This window comes from Entelurus aequoreus, linkage group LG04 (assembly GCF_033978785.1).
Source record: "Entelurus aequoreus isolate RoL-2023_Sb linkage group LG04, RoL_Eaeq_v1.1, whole genome shotgun sequence".
Lineage (NCBI taxonomy): Eukaryota > Metazoa > Chordata > Actinopteri > Syngnathiformes > Syngnathidae > Entelurus > Entelurus aequoreus.
In genome coordinates, this window is record NC_084734.1 from 47281422 (window position 1) to 47295728 (window position 14307).

The 14307-nt window shown below is 43.0% G+C and overlaps 2 protein-coding genes across 6 annotated transcripts in view; one reads left to right on the plus strand and one right to left on the minus strand.

Annotated features, from left to right (window-relative positions):
• Positions 1 to 14307, minus strand: part of LOC133648689 (MAM domain-containing glycosylphosphatidylinositol anchor protein 2-like) — a 562410-nt gene that overhangs the window by 537996 nt on the left and 10107 nt on the right. The window lies entirely within an intron of this gene.
• LOC133647864 (uncharacterized) overlaps positions 1 to 14307 on the plus strand; it is a 40503-nt gene that overhangs the window by 20730 nt on the left and 5466 nt on the right. For 2 of the 4 annotated variants that reach the window (XM_062043590.1, XM_062043591.1), the window contains exon 11: positions 10008 to 10444. The exons of 1 other annotated variant lie outside the window; for it this stretch is intronic. In XM_062043590.1, coding sequence (XP_061899574.1) covers positions 10008 to 10160 — 153 coding nt within the window. In that variant the 3' untranslated portion in view covers positions 10161 to 10444. Of the gene's footprint in view, positions 1 to 10007; positions 10445 to 14307 lie in introns of those variants that run through there. One more of the 4 variants, XM_062043592.1, reaches the window with a different exon arrangement.

The following is a 14307-nucleotide window of genomic DNA, read 5'->3' on the forward strand; positions in this document are numbered from 1 at the left end:
ACCAAAAATGTAACTGAACACTTTGTGTCATTTCAACACTGAATGTTGGTTGCCAACAATAAGGTTTTTTCTCTAATCCAAATTAGTGCGAAAGTTACCAAACAAATTTTTCACATCTTAAAGAACACCAACCTTTATAATTAGCACTACATCAAGTACACAAAACAGACTTTTGTTTTGTTTGTCTGTTGTGCAATAGTATCACTGACTTATGTTGAAGAGGTTCATTTAGCCTACTAATGTGTATTTATAAATGGTTGATTTATATAGGCTAGTAAGGTAAAGTTTTGTACCTGACAAGTTTCGGCTATCTTGCTTCTGCAGCCTTCCTCAGAGGTGGGATGGAACAATCCATATAACACGTCACAGATGACGTCACACTAACATCACGTGACACCTCTGAGGAAGGCTGCAGAAGCAAGATAGCCGAAACTTGTCAGGTACAAAACTTTACCTTACTAGCCTATATAAATCAACCATTTATAAGTATCACTGACTGATTAAAGAGAGAAACACTTACAGTACACTTAACATCTTATCAGTAAAAACAACAATAACAAAAAGCAGTTTATTTTAAATGAAAATCACAAGCTGCAACACTGAACTTTAGTGTTTACTCCCGCTCACGTGCTTCCCAAGTTCCCATCCTCTTTTATAGGTTGTTCACCAGAAACACAAGCTTGCCCAGTCTCTGGCTTTGATGTAGACCGGTGGCATGGTTTTAATCATATGTTTAAACCCGCTGCGCTCCACCATTTGGAAAGGTACCACGTCTGTGCACAAATGTGTTCCGATAGCTCTTGTGATGTCATCCCACCGCATGCTCTTTCTGTCATAAGGAGCACTCTTGGAAAAGGTTCGCACAATGGAGGTCTGTTGTTGGATAAACTTTTTGTCTTTCTTCCGGTGTTCGCAGACTGAGCCGGTGTTTGAGCGCAGCCTTTGGCTCTCTGCATACTGCACATGTTTTGATTTCAAATGGGAAAATAAATTGCTCGTGCTACCTCTGTTGGCGGTCACAGTTACTCCACACATCTCCCAGATGACATTTTTCTGCAAAATGTTCGACTTTTTTAAACCCAAACCACGTCCAAATCACGCATGTAGCGCAGTTTTTTTTACTAGCTCCTGTAAATAACTGTGCTTGCGACCATTTTCACACAGAGGCAGGTGCGATGACATCATCGACGGTATGACGGCAGAGCACACATCTCTACCGTGGCCAAATTTATATTGTTTGCACCGTCATCCCATGTAATTTTTCCGCTGAGGTTATGCACACTGACAAATCAAATAAAGTGGGGGCCATTTTAATACATTTCATTTTCAAATCCAATACAATATATCCATCCATCCATTTTCTACCGCTTATTCCCTTCGGGGTTGCAGGGGGCGCTGGAGCCTATCTCAACTACAATCAGGCGGAAGGCGGGGTACACCCTGGACAAGTCGCCACCTCATCGCAGGGCCAACACAGATAGACAGACAACATTCACACTCACATTCACACACTAGGGCCAATTTAGTGTTGCCAATCAACCTATCCCCAGGTACATGTCTTTGGAGGTGGGAGGAAGCCGGAGTACCCGGAGGGAACCCACGAAGTCACAGGGAGGACATGTAAACTCCACACAGAAAGATCCCGAAGCCAGGATTGAACTACTCAGGACCTTCGTAATGTGAGGCAGACGCACTAACCCCTGTTCCACCGTGCTGCCCCAATACAATATAAACATTTTTTATTAAAAAAACTATATTTTAAAGCTAATGTAGTGTACTAGCGTGTCACTCGATAGGTGTATCTAAGTGCATGCATCACTGGTGTAACATTTGTTTTCATTCCATACATATTGTGCCGAAAATAACATCCGACTGAAACACTGTGCAGTGGAGCATTTGCGATTAAATAACTGACGTTTTTGATCACAGTTAATGGGTTGAGTTTTTTCTTGCCCAGATGTGGGTTCAGATCTGAGGGTGTCATTGTGGTTTGTGAACCCCTTTGAGGCAATTGTGATTATGGGCTGTATAAATAAATTTCTCCTCTCTGAGCTGCCACCTTACCGTGGTAGAGGAGTTTGCGTGTCCCAATGATCCTAGGAGCTATGTTGTCCGGGGGCTTTCATGCCCCCTGGTAGGGTCTCCCAAGACAAACAGGTCCTAGGTGAGGGATCAGACAAAGAGCAGCTCAAAGACTTCTATGGAAAGGAAACAACAAGGATTCAGATTTCCCTCGCCCGGACGCGGGTCACCGGGGCCCCCCTCCGGAGCCAGGCCCGGAGTTGGGGCACGATGGCGAGCGCCTGGTGGCCGGGCCTGTCCCCATGGGGCCCGGCCGGGCACAGCCCGAAGAGGCAACGTGGGTCCCCCCTCCAATGGGCTCACCACTCATGGGAGGGGCCATAGAGGTCGGGTGCATTGTGAGCTGGGCGGAAGCCGAAGGCAGGGCACTTGGCGGTCCGATCCTCGGCTACATAAGCTAGCTCTTGGGACGTGGAACGTCACCTTGCTGGGGGGGAAGGAGCCTGAGCTTGTGCGCGAGGTAGAGAAGTTCCGGCTGGATATAGTCGGACTCACCTCAACGCACAGCAAGGGCTCTGGAACCAGTTCTCTCGAGAGGGGCTGGACTATCTTCCACTCTGGCGTTGCACGCAGTGAGAGGCGACGAGCTGGGGTAGCAATTCTTGTTGCCCCCCGACTCAAAGCCTGCACGTTGGAGTTCAACCCGGTGGACGAGAGGGTAGCCTCCCTCCGCCTTCGGGTGGGGGGACGGGTCCTGACTGTTGTTTGTGCTTACGCACCAAACAGCAGTTCAGAGTACCCACCCTTTTTGGATACACTCGAGGGAGTACTGGAAAGTGCTCCCCCGGGTGATTCCCTTGTCCTACTGGGTGACTTCAACGCTCATGTTGGCAACGACAGTGATACCTGGAGAGGTGGGATTGGGAAGAATGGCCGCCCGGATCTGAACCCGAGTGGTGTTTTGTTATTGGACTTTTGTGCTCGTCACAGATTGTCCATAACGAACACCGTGTTCAAGCATAAGGGTGTCCATATGTGCACTTGGCACCAGGACACCCTAGGCCGCAGTTCCATGATCGACTTTGTAGTTGTGTCATCGGATTTGCGGCCTCATGTTTTGGACACTCGGGTGAAGAGAGGGGCGGAGCTTTCTACCGATCACCACCTGGTGGTGAGTTGGCTGCGATGGTGGGGGAGGATGCCGGACAGACCTTTGCAGGCCCAAACGCATTGTGAGGGTCTGCTGGGAACGTCTGGCAGAGTCTCCTGTCAGAGAGAGTTTCAATTCCCACCTCCGGAAGAACTTTGAACATGTCACGGGGGAGGTGCTGGACATTGAGTCCGAGTGGACCATGTTCCGCAACTCTATTGCCGAGGCGGCTGATTGGAGCTGTGGCCGCAAGGTAGTTGGTGCCTGTCGTGGCGGTAATTCTAGAACCCGTTGGTGGACACCGGCGGTAAGGGATGCCGTCAAGCTGAAGAAGGAGTCCTATCGGGTTCTTTTGGCTCATGGGACTCCGGAGGCAGCAGACAGGTACCGACAGGCCAAGCGGTGTGCGGCTTCAGCGGTCGCGGAGGCAAAAACTCGGACATGGGAGGAGTTCGGCGAGGCCATGGAAAACGACTTCCGGACGGCTTCGAAGCGATTCTGGACCACCATCCGCCGCCTCAGGAAGGGGAAGCAGTGCACTGTCGACACCGTGTATGGTGCGGATGGTGTTCTGCTGACCTCGACTGCGGATGTTGTGGATCGGTGGAGGGAATACTTCGAAGACCTCCTCAATCCCACTGACACGTCTTCCTATGAGGAAGCAGTGCCTGGGGAATCTGTGGTGGGCTCTCCTATTTCTGGGGCTGAGGTTGCTGAGGTAGTTAAAAAGCTCCTCGGTGGCAAGGCCCCGGGGGTGGATGAGATCCGCCCGGAGTTCCTTAAGGCTCTGGATGCTGTGGGGAAGTCTTGGTTGACAAGACTCTGCAGCATCGCGTGGACATTGGGGGCGGTACCTCTGGATTGGCAGACCGGGGTGGTGGTTCCTCTCTTTAAGAAGGGGAACCGGAGGGTGTGTTCTAACTATCGTGGGATCACACTCCTCAGCCTTCCCGGTAAGGTCTATTCGGGTGTACTGGAGAGGAGGCTACGCCGGATAGTCGAACCTCGGATTCAGGAGGAACAGTGTGGTTTTCGTCCTGGTCGTGGAACTGTGGACCAGCTCTATACTCTCGGCAGGGTCCTTGAGGGTGCATGGGAGTTGGCCCAACCAGTCTACATGTGCTTTGTGGACTTGGAGAAGGCATTCGACCGTGTCCCTCGGGAGGTCCTGTGGGGAGTGCTCAGAGAGTATGGGGTATCGGACTGTCTGATTGTGGCTGTCCGCTCCCTGTACGATCAGTGTCAGAGCTTGGTCCGCATTGCCGGCAGTAAGTCGGACACGTTTCCAGTGAGGGTTGGACTCCGCCAAGGCTGCCCTTTGTCACCGATTCTGTTCATAACTTTTATGGACAGAATTTCTAGGCACAGTCAAGGCATTGAGGGGATCTGGTTTGGTGGCTGCAGGATTAGGTCTCTGCTTTTTCACGGGTACAGGCAGCCGAAATGAGTTTCCTCCGCCGGGTGGCGGGGCTCTCCCTTAGAGATAGGGTGAGAAGCTCTGCTATCCGGGGGGAGCTCAAAGTAAAGCCACTGCTCCTCCACATCGAGAGGAGCCAGATGAGGTGGTTCGGGCATCTGGTCAGGATGCCACCCGAACGCCTCCCTCGGGAGGTGTTTAGGGCACGTCCAACCGGTAGGAGGCCACGGGGAAGACCCAGGACACGTTGGGAAGACTATGTCTCCCGGCTGGCCTGGGAACGCCTCGGGATCCCCCGGGAGGAGCTGGACGAAGTGGCTGGGGAGAGGAAAGTCTGGGCTTCCCTGCTTAGGCTGCTGCCCCCGCGACCCGACCTCGGATAAGCGGAAGAAGATGGATGGATGGATAAATAAATTTTGATTGACTGATAATAGTAAAACGGGTTAATTGTTGAATCGCTATTGTAAACAAATTTGGCGTCGATCGTTTGGGAAACCTTCACTGTTTCAGAGGAAGACATTTTGCATGCTATTTGCACCAAAACGTTTTGAAAACATTCTACAAGGAGGGAAAAACAAACGTTGCACCCCAACACATCAAACCTTACCGGCCACCTGAAATGACAGCATCGGTACGACAGTGTTTTGAAAACCTACGAAAGCACCTGGTGCTAAAGGAGCTGCCCCAAAGCCTTTCGTAACAAAAAGAAGGACGTAATCTGCATTGGTATCGGCTTGAAAAAAATACATTGTGCATCATTATTTTTAGTGTCAATATTTCCTTGTTATAACGAATAAACAAATACACAATCAAATTGGTGAAAATTATAATTTACACCTATTTGCTTTTTTTTATTTCACTTTTCATGTGTTGTTTTGTCAAATAATGGGCCGTTAAAAAATGTGCTACAAGCCGCAAATGGCGGGTCGCACTTTGGACACCCCTACCTTACACTGTCGCCAAAGTATGTGTCACGATATGCATCAAGGCATGTTACAATATCTTCAAAAAATAAAGAAAAATCGGAATGTAGCATGCAGAAATGCTACAGTACCATAACCAATGTCTTGTTGGAAATGTGCATCTTAAACTTAAGGATGAAATGATGACAGATGAATCACTTCATACAACAATTACTTTGACCGAAATGATCAAGGCTATGAATATTATCACATTGTAATCCTTAGCCCTATTTTTAAGTGTAAAAATATCGCAATCGCCGTGTCTGTAATAGCAAAACAAATGACTGAAATAAATGAATGAATCACATTAAAACAGTAAATCATTTTAACAATTACATTTTGAAACAGGTAGGATAATCTTTTTTTGTATTTTCAAAAGCTTAGCACACAATAGCAAACAAGCTAGACCAGGGGTGTCAAATGTAAGGCCTTGGTTTAAATCGGCCCGCGGCCCGCAACATGAGCTTGCTGATTATAAAAATGAGCTGCAATTGTTTAATGCAAAAAACTGCTGTTCAAAATGTGTCCGCTGGATTGGCTGACGCGGAAAAAAAGAAGGAATCAGCGCAGGTGCGAGCAACCAGCCAATCTTGTTGTGGCTGGCAGCAAAAGGCGGAAAACTGCACAATACCTTCTTTCCTTGTAGATGATCCACTCAACAGATAAAATATCGGTAAGATGCAAAGATTTAAGTCACTTAGGTCCATCATCTTTGTAGTAGTTAGAGTTCCATTTAGCGCTTGCAATTGGTCAAGGGCGCGATGCTCACCCTGAACTCCATTGTAAAAATGTGTGTTCCTACATTTGTTGTATGTTCTATTTTATATAATGCGTAACACTGGTTAAATTTATGTTATGTGACCTTGATTTCTGCTTAGTTGTCATTTTGATAACGGTTTTGTTTATTTTATAATAGTAATATTTGAATGATGATAAATGAATGTGTTAAAACACGTTTTTAATGGTGAACTGCCAACATGAAAATGTTAAACAGGAAATGCTTCAAGTTTAATGGTTTTGTAAAAACACTGTGACAAAGTCTGAGTTCATTGTGTTCTTCATGGTGTTTTTGAAACTGCACCATTTTTGTCTTCAGAATTTTCAACTAACTTGAACTGTTTTGCCAAGAGGATTATTTTGCAATATGTACATTTTCGGAATGTGCTTGTTTTATTTTTGGCCAAAGTAAAACAAAGAAAACATTCTGAAGTTGTCTTTATTTTTAAGCTATTATGCTTAAAAATAAAATGTAAAAATATGTTTGGAACCCTGGAGATAGACATATTTAATAAATGTCCTTGATTGAACAATATTGCAGAACATTTAAACATAAACAAGTATCAAATAATTATAATTGCATATTATTTACACATACGAAGTGTATTAGAAAGTATTCAGTAAACTTGTTCACATCAGTTTACTGTGTCATGAGTTTAACTTCATAAATTATCGTGGCCACTCTGTGTCGCCAAGAAACAATTACTCCACTTCAACTTCAACTTCAAGACAGCATAAGTCAATTCCAGGAGGTTAATAATAAATAGTGTAGATTAGTGTTTTTATACCTGCCATTATTCTCTGTTGGGCTCATTTAACTTGATCAAACCTTTTCTAACATTCTACACAACAAAATATTAAGAGTATGATTTCTGCTGATATCGTTATCGTATCAGAAGTGAAAAGGTTGTATCAGAAGACTGCTACATCTTTAATCTACAGCAGTGGTCCCCAACCTTTTTGTAACTTTTTGTCAACGCTTGAAAATTTGTCCCACGGACGGACCGGGGGGGTATGGTATTTTTATTTGTTATTTTTTTTTGTCATAAAAAAATACAATTATGTGTCTGTCATGTGTGGGACTGTATCCCTGCTGACTGTATTGATCTATATTGATATATAATGTAGGAACCAGAAATATTAATAACAGAAAGAAACAACCCTTTTGTGCGAATGAGTGTGAATGAGTGTAAATGAGGGAGGGAGGATTTTTGGGTTGGTGCACTAATTGTAAGTGTATCTTGTGTTTTTTATGTTGGTTTAATTAATTTTTTTATTTTTATTTTTATTTTTAAAAAATATATATATTTTTTTTATTTCTTGTGGGGCCCGGTACCAATCGATCCATGGATGGGTACCGGGCCGCGGCCCTGTGGTTGGGGACCACTGATCTACAGGACAAGGAGTGGAACATCAACAAACTAAAGACTTGATTGTTAGTTTTGACTGAACATCGCAAGCAAACAACTCATGCAGCAGGAGTGGAAAATGTACACTTTTAAAATTGTAGAATTTCTAACAAGCTTTAGACTGTTTTTCTTCGGATAAGAGTATTAGCAAAAGGAGTTAGAGCAGCAAGGTATTAGCACAATCTGCTATTGTGTGCTAAGAGAAGACAACAAAAAGGCGAGCAGATGTTTCTCAATGGCCTGGAGCGATGATGGTGGTGGTGGCTGGCCCACATCAGCTCTCTAATGACTCTGGCAGCATCACTGAGTTCGCTGGTGGTTTAAGTTCATCTCAACAACTACAGTTCTCTGCTTAGTCACTAAACTATAGTGTTGAAAAAATAAAATATAATAATGTAGCCTTTAGAAGTAATCATAATCACAATAATATTATAGTCACTATAATTATTCATTTGTCTTCATCTTGGCTTGGTTGCAAATCAATTCAATTTGCACCTGCAGATTCACATTACCCAGCCTAATCCACAGGGGGCGCTAACAATGCTGGTCTAAATTCAATCAGAAAAACTGCAGAGTTTTCCAATGGAGTTGAAGAGAGTAAAATCAACAGCTGTCGTTAGGGTTGCAGTATCATATTGATTTTTTAGACAATGGTGCCTTGTTTATAGACCACAACATCTGCCAAGATGCAATTGTGATTCAGTTCACTGACCTGCGATCAATATGAAATATATTCAACGCTCTGACTTATATTCAGATCATGCCTGCCAAAAAGCGACCAGAATGTACTATATTGTTATTTTTTTGAAAAACTAACAAAAACTCCTCCATTATTCATTAGTCATATTTTATTTTACTGTTGGCTGGAGCTGACATTGCGGCTTCCCAAAAAAAAAAGTATGCGTCACAGCCAAGTGCTTAATATTGAGCCTACGATCAATACAGTGTCCCTGGATTGATGGATTGTTACGTGCCTTATTGCCATTTACATTTACGAGATAGGGTCAACTCATAGGTCAGTAGATTGACGGCACTGCGAAGCTTAGTAGCCCGATGATGTTTTTACTGCAGCGGACCACAACCAAATGTAGCTGATGCAAGAGTGCAGACAGTGCAAGACGTTGCAGCTTGTTGCACTTCACAGTTCATGACAAGAGTTTTGCGACGAGGTGATTGTTACAAACTTCAGTAAATATTCTTGTGTGCCGTAGAACAGAGGTGTCAAACCTACGACCCGCGGGTCATCTTAGGCCCGCAAACAGGTTTAATCGCGCCCACGGCCCGCAAAATAAGTTTGCCTAATGAAAGAAACTGCCGTTCTAAATGTATCCACTGGATGTCGCAATAGCAATTCAAGTGTAACCCACGTCAAAAATGACACTGTTTAAAGGTGACGTGTCAGCTGACCTTAAACACCCTCTTGATTGGCTGACGCTACTCCAATCAGCGTAAGTACAAGCAATCAGCTGCTCCTGTTTTGGCTGGCAGCAGATGGCGGCAGACTAATGCAGTATCGAAACACAATAAGTCTTTGCATCTGTAGTTGCTTAGAGAGATAATGCATACATCAATAGAAAGTGGATGGACGGATGGACATTTCTGATTAATTACAAAACTTAGGGGCCTGGAGATTGTCAGGGAAGTTAACACGGTAAGAATGGTTCACATACTATTAATATTCAAAGTTGTATTGTTTATGCTTCATATTGTCGTGGCGGGCAATCTTATACGGTGTGCTCTTATTAGCGGGCAATCTTAAACGTCGGATTTGGCCGGCGCGCACTTATTTGGGTAGCGGGCAATCTTATCCAACGCGCAGTGTGCTTACATATTGACGGCCAATCTTAATCGTTAGATTCGGCGCGCCCATATTCGAGGCGCAGCTGGCGGGAAATCTTAATCGACGTGCACATATCTGGGTGCTGGGCATCATTTTTTGATTGATGATGACTGATGATGAGCGGCCAGTTTCCTGACAGTTAGTTACAATATATCTTTTACACAAGCGTGTTTAAGCTGTGATATTTAGCTTTTGAATTTGATGTGTGTATGATTTTCCATCCATCCATCCATTTTCTACCGCTTATTCCCTTCGGGGTCGCGGGGGGCGCTGGAGCCTATCTCAGCTACAATCGGGCGGAAGGCGGGATACACCCTGGACAAGTCGCCACCTCATCGCAGGGCCAACACAGATAGACAGACAACATTCACACTCACATTCACACACTAGGGCCAATTTAGTGTTGCCAACCAACCTACTGTATCCCCAGGTGCATGTCTTGGAGGTGGAAGGAAGCCGGAGTACCCGGAGGGAACCCACGCAGTCATGGGGAGAACATGCAAACTCCACACAGAAAGATCCCGAGCCCGGGATTGAACCCAGGACTACTCAGGACCTTCGTATTGTGAGGCAGACGCACTAACCCCTCTGCCATTTCTGTCAGAGCATAAATGGCTCTGACTGTGTTTTTACAACCTTATCAGTAAGTGTTCCATGAACTCTTTGTAAAATAGCTGCAGCCCTTCCTGTAAGCAGTGCTGCACGTGAAGTGAGCTTTTCAGCTCTAACGCTCATAAAAACTCATTTTTCGTACAACTATGGTTGACACGAGGCTTAGCCATTTAGGTATCCTAAGCATTGAGTCCAAAAGAGCTGAGGACTTGAACATGGATGATTTTATTAAAGCGTTTGCCTGCCAACACAAGAACAGGCGCATTGATTTGTTTTGAACGCTATTTCAGTTCCATCTTTTGTTATACCACTGTGTTTCTAGTTCTACTCAGTCCAGGTAATTTATTTGTTTTTGCCAAAAACTTTTAAAGGCACATTGTGTAATTATTAAACTTATTCTGCAGCAACCCCGAACGGGACAAGCGGTAGAAAATGGATGGATGGATGGATGTTGCCAGCAATGTCAAAGAGTGGATATGAATGAGGACCTAATCTGTTTAGATTTAAATAAAGGTTTATGAATGTTACAATTTTACTTTTATTATAGATGGAAATTTGACATACTGTATTTGTATTTTATGACAACTGTTGCAAGTTGTCTGACGCACTGTAATAGCTCAATGCTTGCAATATTGTTAATGTCATCGATTGTCTTACAGGAAGATTCACTCCATAATTGGTGGTGGTAACCATGGTAAACTACTATAGTAGCTATGAGGGTTGTCCCAATACCAATATTTTGGTACCAGTACCAAAATGTATTTCGATACTTTTTGATACTTTTCAAAATAAACGGGACCACAAAAAAAATATTAATGGCTTCAGTTTAACAGAAAATCTTATGATACATTAAACATGTTTCTTTTGCAATCAAAGAAGAATTGTGTGATTAAAAAAGATAGTGAACATTTTAGACAACTACTCTTTTAGTAGTAAATCATTTTAGAAAAGGGCTCCTAAATGGGCTGCTGACGTATGCAGTAACATGTTGTGTCATTTCCCATTCTATTATTTTGACAAAATGATGAGAGACAAGCGGTAAAAATTGATTATTAGTCTACTTGTTTATTTACTGTTAAAATCTGCTTACTTTCTGTTTTACCATGTTCTATCTACACTTATGTTAAAATGTAATAAGCACTCATTCCTTTGTTGTTTGGATACTTTACATAAGTTTTGGGTAATACTACACATTTTGGTATCAATCCAATACCAAGTAGTTACAGGATTATACATTGGTCATAATTAAGGTTCTCCTGTGTCCAGGGACATAATTCCAGACTTCATAAACAATAAAAATTGACAAAATATTTAGTGATTATTAAAAATATCAATGTAATCATTGCAGTATCGACTCGATACGCTCTTGTACTTGGTATCATTACAGTGTATGTCAGGTGTAGGTCCACCCATGACATCTATTTACATTGAGGAGCGCTGGCTTGCTGTTAGCTATTGTATCCTCCTACGGTGTGTAGTGAATCATGTTTAGCTACTCCTCGTCCTGCAGGGATGATACTTGTAAGAAACTTACTTAAAACACTGCAAACTGCAGATGGATGTTACCCTCCAGCTAGCTATGTTTTAGTTGCACTTCAGTGTTATAGCGTCACATTTATCATTTATCATTTTTTTGGAGCCAAAATGCATCCACACCGTGTCTGCTTGTCAGCCATAATGTCCGTAAAAAAAAATAGTTTCAGTTTCAGAGGCATTATAGTATTATTTTGAAGTCATTACTGAGATAGGCTCCAGCACCCCCCCACAATCCCGAAAGGGACATGCGGTAGAAAATGGATGGATGGAAGTACCGCGGTACTTTATTAGCCATACATACCATACAACTAGTAGCTACAGCTGCTCCTGGGGTAGACTGACTGTTTTGGGTGCAACACCTGAAAAAACAGTCTGGACATGCCACTGATCCACCTGTTCCAGCCCCGTCTTCAGTTCCACACGGCACTACTATGTGTATGTATTAGAGGTAAACGCTTGACAAAATCCACAGTTTGGATCTTATTGCGGTTTTGTGACACAGTTTTCAGTTTGTTCAGTGTACATTATTGTTCTTTTTAACACCGCAAATTAGCATATATCCCATTAATCCTTCATTACCATGGTTCTTACAAAAATATTTCATAAAAGCAAACTGAAAACTCTGACCCTTGAATTAGATGCAAAAATGCATACATTTATTGATACAATACATCATTTTGCCCAGTATTTCAAGTCACAGCATGATAACATAATATTTAACAAAACAATGTAGCAATAAGTGCTTTAAGTTTACATGCTTTCAAGTAGTGTTGTCTCAATGACAGTATTTTGGTATCAAAATGTATTTTGATTATTTTTGATACTTTTCAAAATAAATGGGACCACAAAAAAAAATTATTACTGGTTTTCATTATTTAAAAAATGTTACGATACATTAAATATGCATGTCTTATTGCACTCAAAGAACAATTTTAGAACACTGAAATAAAATGGCATTAAATAACAGTGAACATACAGGACAATTTGTCTTTCAGTACTAAGCAGTGTTGGGTTGGTTACTGAAAACCAGTAACTAGTTACAATTACTAGTTACTTTATTTCAAAAGTAACTCAGTTACTAACTCAGTTAATTACACCAAAAAGTAATGCGTTACTGTGAAAAGTAACTATTTAGTTACTTATTTTTTTTCCCCCTTTTTTTTTTAAGGCTCCCATTAAAGGCCTACTGAAACCTACTACTACCGACCACGCAGTCTGATAGTTTATATATCAATGATGAAATCTTAACATTGCAACACATGCCAATACGGCCGGGTTAACTTATAAAGTGACATTTAAAACTTCCCGGCTGAAACGTCGCGGTATGATGACGTATGCGCGTGAACAAAGCTCTGTTTTCATTTCATAATTCCACAGTATTCTGGACATCTTTTGCAATTTGTTTAATGAACAATGAAGGCTGCAAAGAAGACAGTTGTAGGTGGGATCGGTGTATTAGCAGCGGACTACAGCAACACAACCAGGAGGACTTTGTTGGAGCGCTAGCCGCGCTAGCCGCCGACCTCACCTTGACTTCCTACGTCTCCGGGCCGCCAAACGCATCGGGTGAAGTCCTTCGTCCTTCTGCCGATCGCTGGAAGGCAGGTGAGCACGGGTGTTGATGAGTAGATGAGGGCCGGCTGGCGTAGGTGGAGAGCTAATGTTTTTAGCATAGCTCTGTGAGGTCCCGTTGCTAAGTTGCTGAGTTAGCTTCAATGGCGTCGTTAGCACAGCATTGTTAACCTTCGCCAGCCTGGAAAGCATTAACCGTGTATTTACATGTCCACGGTTTAATAGTATTGTTGATTTTCTATCTATCCTTCCAGTCAGGGGTTTATTTTTTTGTTTCTATATGCAGTTAAAGCACGATGCTATCACGTTAGCTCATAGCTAAAGCATTTCGCCGATGTATTGTCGTGGAGATAAAAGGCACTGAATGTCCATTTCGCGTTCTCAACTCTCATTTTCAAGAGGATATAGTATCCGAGGTGGTTTAAAATACAAATCCGTGATCCACAATAAAAAAAGGAGAGTGTGGAATCCAATGAGCCAGCTTGTACCTAAGTTACGGTCAGAGCGAAAAAAGATACGTCCATCACTGTCTCTCAAGTCCTTCACTGTAACGTTCCTCATCTACGAATCTTTCATCCTCGCTCAAATTAATGGGGTAATCATCACTTTCTCGGTTCGAATCTCTCTCGCTCCATTGTAAACAACGGGGAATTGTGAGGAATACTAGCTCCTGTGACGTCACGCTACTTCCGGTACAGGCAAGGCTTTTTTTTATCAGCGAGCAAAAGTTGCGAACTTTATCGTCGATTTTCTCTACTAAATCCTTTCAGCAAAAATATGGCAATATCGCGAAATGATCAAGTATGACACATAGAATGGATCTGCTATCCCCGTTTAAATAAAAAAAAATCATTTCAGTAGGCCTTTAATGCCCTTTTAGCCTTCATTTCAGTACTGTTATTGCACTGGAGAATAATACAATGTATTGATCAACTTGACATGCATTTGCATCACTGAACTCTGCTAAGCAATGTGGTCTACATACAACACACAAACAATGTGGTCTACAT